Source organism: Alexandromys fortis, unplaced genomic scaffold (assembly GCF_014885135.2).
Source record: "Alexandromys fortis isolate MF-2015 unplaced genomic scaffold, M_Fortis_MF-2015_v1.1 scaffold_538, whole genome shotgun sequence".
NCBI classification, from domain to species: Eukaryota; Metazoa; Chordata; class Mammalia; order Rodentia; family Cricetidae; genus Alexandromys; species Alexandromys fortis.
In genome coordinates, this window is record NW_026068406.1 from 1 (window position 1) to 8,707 (window position 8,707).

Consider the following 8,707-nt stretch of genomic DNA (forward strand, 5'->3'; position numbering starts at 1 on the left):
ACATGTAATTTTAAAATATGTAAGCAAATCTTTAGAATCAGATGATCAAGCAATCCCACTAGGTGTGTATATAGTCAAAGAAAGTAAAGTGAAGACCTTAACAGTGTCTGTACTCCATGTTCATCCAAGAGTCAAGCCATGGAAGCAACATAAGTGTCAAGAGAGTAAGAAACTGTCATCTATGAGAATTTCATTCACTCATGAAACAAAAATGAGAAAGCAGGTCTTGTGATCACATAACTTAGAAGGCTGAAGCAGGAGACTCACAAGTTTGAGACCAGTCTGACTATACATCCAAATGCTGCTTTGCTTGCTTGCTTGCTTTTATTTATTTTTTGTTATGGATGAACCTGGAGGACATTGTCTGAAGTGCAATAAGCTAGAAAAATATATTTTATGTGACCTCATATGTAAAATCTAAAGAACTCAAATACATAATTGCCAGGGGTAGTGTTGGTCAAAGGGCATAAAGGTGCAACTAAGTGGAAAGCCTAGAACTCTAAAGCACAGGATGACGACTGTAGCTAAAAACTGTCCGTGTAAGATCACAGCTACAGCTCTCACTAATGAGAGTCAGTTTATTCAGGAGGCAAATCTGAGTCATCATGGACAGAAACACAAATTTAGGTTATCCCAAATTCTGTGTTCCAATGTGGAGTCTGTTTTGTGAGGTATCTATAGTTACAGAACATTGAAAGTCACAAAACAAGGCATTGAAAAAAATGTATTGATGGGGCTGGAGAGATGGCTTAGTCATTCAAGGATAGGCTCACCAGAGAGATGGGTATGGGCAGCGAGGGATCTCAGCTACAAGTCTCAGATGCTATCTGATAGCATTCATTGGACCTTTGGTTGGTTTTGTTAATACACTCCAAAGTTTGTGTTTTTGATCTGTTCATTAGGATATTAGCTCCCACACCACAAAGTGGGTGAAGAATACATCTTTAGGAACTAAGGACAGCATGAGATAATAGGACTCTGGACCTGCAACCTTCCAAACCCTCCAGGGTCATTGAGTTTTATTTAACAACCTCTGTAGACACAGACTTTTCACAGGGATTCCCACTCACACAATACTATACCGCATTAGAGATATGCTAAGAGAATAGATTTTGTCCTCTCTATCACACACCTATACATAGAAAGTAACTATGAGAAGGTGTGCTATGCTAACTCTGTGACTTGTATTTATTATTCTATAATTTCTATAGGAAAAGATTACTTTTCCTAGGCATATCTCAGTCCCTCTACAATGCATGATAAATAACTCCTTATTCTGTCAGCTTGCAAAACTGTGTCTATTTCAAAATAGAGAGTATAGTTCCTGTTTCAGCACAATACAGTCACACCCCTTATGCAAAATAAGATATACCAGCTTAGAACCTAGTATCTGCAGATTAGCACCCGGAGTCTCACCAGCACAGACACTGCACTGAGCAAGTCCTTCGCTCTCAACATGCTTGACCTGGACTCCTGGCCTCACACTCCTCACGGTGTCCTGCTGCTGACCCTACTGCTGGGACTCCCAGGTGAGCATGCTCAGGAGTACAACCACACCTTCTGTGTGAAGGGGAAAGTATTGACTCAGGACTCCCAAGGTCAAGTTCTCAGACCCAGTTCTCAGGACAAAGATTTATTTACCCCAGAGAGACAATGACAGGAAGCAGAGAAAGAGGGGAAGGGAACCAGGGAAATGGAGCTGGGATATTTGTCCTGGAGAAACAAAGTACTGCCTCTGGATAGAGAGGAGACAGACGTGGCACATAGGAAAATGTCATTTTATAAAGGAAAAATAGGAAACCCCATGTTAGAAAGAGGTGGTTAATTGGGCATGTTAATTAGGTGAGCCCAAGAAGGCTTTTGATTGCTGGATTTTAATACATTGATAACAGAACATTGCAGTCAGCCTTTGGAAAAGGGATTGTCCAAGTAAGAGAATAGACCTTAGGGTACTAGCTTCAGGAATGTAATCTGATGGTTTTTAGCAAGGCAGAACGAATTGGGGAGAAGGTCAATATCTGTTAGAGCCACATGCTCCAGTGGGCTAGTGTCCTCTTCACTGTGAATAGAACTGCCACAGGAGAGAATCTCAGAACATTGTTCATTTTCTAGAGGCAGTGTCTGGAGTATTGCTATGTGAATCCATGGGTTCCCATAGGTGACCAGAAACATTCTATCTGGAAATCATTAAAACACAATTTAATTTTTATAGTATTACAGCTAACAAATTTACTTCAGTAGAACCCCACTTAAATTCATGGAACTCTGAGTCCCATCAGAGACAGCATGTCAGTTCCAAAGCAGTGGAAGACCTGTCTCCACACTTGGCACTCTCTGCCCCCCCCCTTTTTTTTTTAACATTTATTCATTCATTATGTATACAATACTCTGTCTGTGTATATGCCTGCAGGCCAGAAGAGGGCACCAGACCTCGTCACAGATGGTTGTGAGCCACCATGTGGTCGCTGGGAAATGAACCCAGGACCCTTGGAAGAGCAGGCAATGCTCCCAACCTCTGAGCCATCTCTCCAGCCCTCTGCTCCCTTTCTGAGTTGAGGGCAGTGACATGGCTAGAGGGAAGTGTCTCTGGCAGTGCGCAGCCACCATCCTTCCCACTAAGTTTCCTCATTCTGTCCTCCAGTTCCTTCATCTGACCACAAACTTCTCACTGAGTGCTGCTGTCTTACTAGTGCCTGTGTTTTATTGGTAGGGTTGCCACGGCACTGTACACAGACTGGTAATCAATACAATCAATAGTCATTCATTTTGGCACCGTTCTGGAGGCTGGAAACCCAGGGTCAAGATGCCCACTAAGATACTTTCTTCCGTGATGCCTCTCCTATTGTGAATCCTACCTTCTCCTTCTCTCCACACAGGATCTCACTTCAGACTGTCTCTGTTGATCTTTTGTTTCTTGGAACGAAAGCAGTCCCATTGGGTTAAGATCCACCTTAATTGACTTTTACTCCTTCAAAGACCCTGTTTCAAATATAGTCACATTATGAGGTACTGGGCTATGGCTTTGCTATGTAGAGTGTAAGCAATTCATCTAGACCAATTACTCACACATCCCTGATCTTGTTGATATTCTCCAGGGAGCTTTGTTTCCCTTCATCAATAAGAATTATTGACACTCTGAGTGGTCCCTGCCATGATTCTCAAAGGTTGTTTGTCCTCAGTTCTTTCTTTGTTCGTTAGAAAAACTTGATGACTTCAGGTCAGGGCTTATCAGCCCTCAGGCTCCCCACTTTTGTTAGGGGAGCTATTGTGTCATCTGATAATAGAAGTCAAACTTTTAACCTGTCCTCACTGTACTCTCGCTGCAGCTGATACTAGCAATGATTGATAAGACCTTCTGGTGATTATAGCACTTTCTGAAACTTTTGTTTTTCATTTTCTCAAATTAATATAAAATTACATCTTTTTTCCCTAGTCCGATTCTCATATTCATCGACTCTGTTTCTTTAACTCTTCTCACTTTCTCTTTCTCCCTCACTCCCTTCATATGCATATCTCCTCTGTATCTCTGTTTTTGTCTCTCTTTCAAACACACCCACACACACATTTCTAAATATATAAAAACAATTTGCTCAGTCCATATACTGTTACAGGAACAAAGACAACACCAATACACATGACAGCATTAAAGGAGAATATTTTTCACTGACAGACATTGTGTGTCCTTGCTCTGTCTTTATATTCACATTTCAGCCTTGTTTGCATTATTCCTGTCTACCTACCATGATCATCTGTTTTCCTTTTTGGCTTTTATTGGCTATTTATCTTGGGAGTTTACTTCAGTATTGTGAAGTTGTCTAGTACAAATGTCATACTTGGAGTATGAAATATACCCAAAAATTTGTGTATTAAAGCCTTTGTTCCCAGCTGATGGAACTACTGAGAGATGATTGGGTGTTAGAAGGTAAGGTGGACATGAGCAATATTGCCCCATTATACTCTGTCTTCATGAGGAGGTTCTGCCTCCCCTGAGACCACAGCAATGGAGAAAGTCAGCACTGTGATCCGTGAACTCTCTGAAACATGGAGTCAGTTGTAATATTATTTCTTTGCACCCTCCAGTATTTTTCAAATCAATAGAAAGATAATTTAGCAAGCCATAACTATCACCAGATGTACATCTATACCTAGAGCTAGATACAGCTCTGTAATCTGGACCAAGCTCCATGACACCATGCAGATACTCAGTGTCAGTGAACGACCCATGACCCAGAAAATGAGCTGAGGAATTACTTTTCAGTGTCGTGAGCTTGAGCACTCACCATGTCCCAACCTCTATAGAATGTACTCCACTGCTCTACCTCATGTGGGCCTACATGTCAGGTTAATGCTCTTGTCACACTGCCACAGCAAAGAAGAAGAAGCAGATGCACAAACAATCCTTATGGCAACGTCTAGAGCTGTGGTTTGAATTCAGGCTGATTGACTGAGGTCGTAGGATTCACCATCACTCCTCCCAGAGACTTTCTTCTATCCCATGAGCTTTAGCTGGTGAAATGGGGACAGGGTCTGTGGGTCTCTGCTCCTGTGCTCTTCAGCTTTCTTACATGCAAACAGTTTTTATTTGGAAATTCATTCACATAGGAAACAAGATTTCTATTTCTACATAAATCAGCAATTTCAAATGGGTTTGAGTCACATGGGAAGATACATACTGAGCAAATCACACATAAGGGAGAATTTGTTGAGTCCTGACTATGACGTAGAGACTGTTGACAAAACGGATCCACTAACCTTCACTTTTACTCTTATGTAAAGTGCTCTTTTCTCTTCTTTGCTGAAACAATTTTCTCTTGCATCCTGTGGTACTTGACAGACTTGAGTGTGGCTGTTGTTGCTGTTCCTCTGGATATATTGAATATTGAGGCTGCACTCCCTATGGTAGTGTTCTGGGATTTCTGTGGACTCACGGATGAGGGTATGAAACTATCTACCTTCCACAGCCCTAACTGTTTGAACTCAGAAACTCTTCCCTTGCTTAGATAGTACACAGTTACAGCAGCCTGAACTCTAGAGATGGGACAGAGAAGAAGGATGGAGTTTCTCCCAAGCAAAGCTGCTGTGCAGACTCCAATTCTCCCTAAATCAGCTAAAACCGGGAAGGACTGGATGCTTCTACTAGCTGTGATCATCTTAATCCATGCAAACACAATTTGATGAGATTCTCAAATCCACTCTTCAAAGCAGATTTCACAGATGTCAGGATAATTAATTCAGTTTTCTGTTCTCTCCTCCCAGAAACAGAAGGTCCTAACACTCACTTGATGACCTCTCTCTCTCTCTCTCTCTCTCTCTCTCTCTCTCTCTCTCTCTCTGTCATAGTTGGTTGCCTCAAGGAGGCTACTGCTTTAGTTCTTTGTGAAAGATGAGGTGGGTCCTGGGCACATGACATTGAGTTTTAAATCTCCCCATATTTACCATTTTACTTTTATAGAATCAAACTACTTTTTATGTTACAAAGACATTATTTCATTTTAGTTCCTATTGAGTATGTTAGAGCATCGTTGTTAATAAGAAATGTTGCAGAAGAATGACTAATACTCATATGTCGTGTTTAAGCAAGTCTACTAGAAAATCAAGCCATACATACTCTTTCACAAAGTTGCCGTATGCTTTTGGTTTCAGTTATCAAGGGAAGCAGATTTTCCACATCAGACATTCTTGTTTGAGACCTAGCAGTGTCTCTCACCCTTCCTAGCAGCCTCAGGTGTATGTCCTTCCCTAAGGCTATTAATGAGAACCACAAGGTGGAAGATTAGAGTCACCATTGTCAAAAAGCCTAAGTAGAAGTTGGGAGCTCGGGATGCTTTATGAAATTTTAAAATTCAGAATACACTCAGAGTTGTATTGTCTTCTAAACTAGGCCTTACTCTCTGGGATTCTTTATTTCAACACAAGGGAAACCCATTAGCATTTCCTGAAGGACAGGTATTGATATCGCCAAACAGGAATCATTGTAATAAACTCAGATTTTTAACTACAAAGCCTGTTTTCTCTCTTGTGTTGGTCCCATAGTTTTGCATTGTGTGGAATCCTGGGTTTTATTTAAATTCTGGATGTGTTTTCTCTTTTAGAACTGTGAGAACACACACTGTCTCACGGCCTCCTGGATGCTAACACTTCTGATAAGAGCTGTGATCCTATCATTAAGCAGGACAAGATGAGTCATGCTCCATCTAGGGAGCACTCAGCATTCTCTTTCTACTCTGCTTTTGTCTGTTGGATTCTAGCGTCTGCTGGTGTGTGTCTCTGAGTTTATCTCACACTGAATTAGTCAGTTGTTGGATTTATTGTTCTTATATTTTAATAAATCAGGAAAGTTTTAGACAACAGTTGTTTTCCAACTGTTCTTGTCACTATACTCCAAACACGTAAATTTTTTCTCTTTATTGTACCTCTGCCCCTGGAGTGCTGCCTAAGTAATGTTATAGTACACATTTCCATCATTTTGGATATTTTTTGTAACCTGCTAAATCTTCTGTAGACCCTGCCCAAGGGACTAATAAATTATATACCCCTCATATGTTGACTCATGAGTTGACTCTTCAATATCATTTGGTTTCTTCTCATAGTTTCTCTCAGTTTGGTGTTATATTTTGCTATTCAGACTCTTCACTTTCTTTAGAACTTTTCCTTACTTTNCTAAATCTTCTGTAGACCCTGCCCAAGGGACTAATAAATTATATACCCCTCATATGTTGACTCATGAGTTGACTCTTCAATATCATTTGGTTTCTTCTCATAGTTTCTCTCAGTTTGGTGTTATATTTTGCTATTCAGACTCTTCACTTTCTTTAGAACTTTTCCTTACTTTCATTTTGCTCTTTTCATATCTTAAATGAAAGTTGCACAGTCTTGGTCCAGTAGTATAGGACAGTGCAGTACAATGCAGTCCTATAAGATCACCAAGTCCAGGAAGAAGGTACAGATGTGTCAGCTATGGGACTTAGAGTAACTGGGTAAATAGGGTGCTGTGATGAGAAAACAGGCGACAAGAGAAGGTGTTTCCAGGTGACCACATCATGTGCAAGGGAACAAACAGGGCCTCGTGGAGGGTGGGGCACTGTGACCCCTTGGTAGCGGCTATATCACACCAAACTAGAACTTCTGACCTCCAAAGAGTGAAATAAAACTTTTCTGTTGTGTCAAACCATTACCTTTGTAGGAATCTGTTATGTCACCCTTGAAGTTAATATAATGTTGGGGCCAGAGGGAGATGGTTTGGGGGTTAAGACCACTTGCTATTCTTCCATGGGACCCAGGTTTCAGTCTGAGCACCCACATGGTGAATTATAACTAGTATAACTTCAGTTTCAAGGTCTGTGACACCAAACTGGTAACTTAATCCGGGGTTTTATTTCTCTATTAATGTGTATGTTGTTGCATACACATGGGAAATATCTACAGCATTATCACTCCACCTAGTAAGGCACCCCCCCCCCGACTTGGAGACCTGACTTAGAATCTGGTAATCAAATGTACATCTCACCAACTATACCTCACACTTAACGATTACATCTCACTGTTCTCAAAAGAGTCATGTAATCACATCTAATACTATTATATAAGAAGTGAAACATGCCATGTACAGGAAAATGAAAACCAAGCTGATACTGGCATGAGAATCTCAAACAGAATTGGGGCTTCACGAAACTAATGCTAAAGACTCAGCGTGTCTGTGACTCATTTCCTCATCTCTTCCATTCCTTTGCTAAGAGGCCCAAGTGAGGGGAACCGTGATCACCGCATGCTGAGGTCTAGGAAGTAGCAGCTTTTGATGAAAAACTAGAGGAGCCTGTAGGTTGTGGGTTCTAATCATGATGAGCACTAACTGATGTTTCCTGCAGGAGCAGCTACACAGGACCCGAAGGTGATTCAGCCTGAGAAATCAGTTTCTGTCCATGCTGGAGAGTCAGTCACTATGAACTGCACTGTGACTTCCCTGCGTCCACTGGGGCCCATTAAGTGGATCAGGGGCACAGGACAGAGTCGGCAACTAATATATGCTTTCACAGGAGAGAAGTTTCCCAGAGTCACAAATGTTACAGATACTACAAAGAGAAACAACCTGGACTTTTCCATCCGCATCAGTAATGTCACAACTGATGATGCTGGTACCTACTACTGTGTGAAGATTCACAGATTAGACTCTGACAAGGAGATTCAGTCAGAGAGAGGCACAGGGCTGTATGTCCTTGGTAAGTACTGCATTGTCCTTGTCCCTCATATCTCCAACTGCTCACAATGTGTTCAAGATTCTGTGATCAATAATGAAGACGCAAGCCTGTGAGTGACCCTCATGCTCATAGGGTGACTTTACCCAGCTGTGGGCCAAGGAAGCTGAGGAGAGGACATGCTATGGGCTACTGGTGCCATTTCTGGTAAATGGGGGTGAACCCATATCCTTGCCTGCCTACAATACCTATCTTTCTCAATTTGTCCCTGTCTAGTGGTTACATAAAGACAGCTGATGCCTTGTTCAAGGACAGGGACAAACCTGGCCTACCGCCTCCAGAGCGTATTACCTCAACCAATTAAGTCTTCTCTTTCTGCCACACAACCTGGGCCTAGTGTATGCCAGGTTCTGTTCTAGATGTCAAACAGATAGCAAGAAGCATGCAAGCATGAGCTCTTTCTCCAAGACGTGAGTCTCCTCCCCCCCAAGAGGAAAACAAATCAAGGCAAAAAG

The 8,707-nt window shown here is 41.6% G+C and overlaps 1 protein-coding gene across 1 annotated transcript in view; it reads left to right on the forward strand.

The window, feature by feature from the left end:
- The first annotated feature begins 1,397 nt into the window (after positions 1 to 1,397).
- LOC126495610 (signal-regulatory protein beta-1-like) overlaps positions 1,398 to 8,707 on the forward strand; it is an 11,828-nt gene continuing 4,518 nt past the window's right edge. The window contains exons 1-2 of the mRNA XM_050133201.1: positions 1,398 to 1,529; positions 7,866 to 8,216. Of these exons, the coding sequence (XP_049989158.1) occupies positions 1,457 to 1,529; positions 7,866 to 8,216 (424 nt within the window). The 5' untranslated portion in view covers positions 1,398 to 1,456. The remainder of the gene's footprint in view (positions 1,530 to 7,865; positions 8,217 to 8,707) is intronic.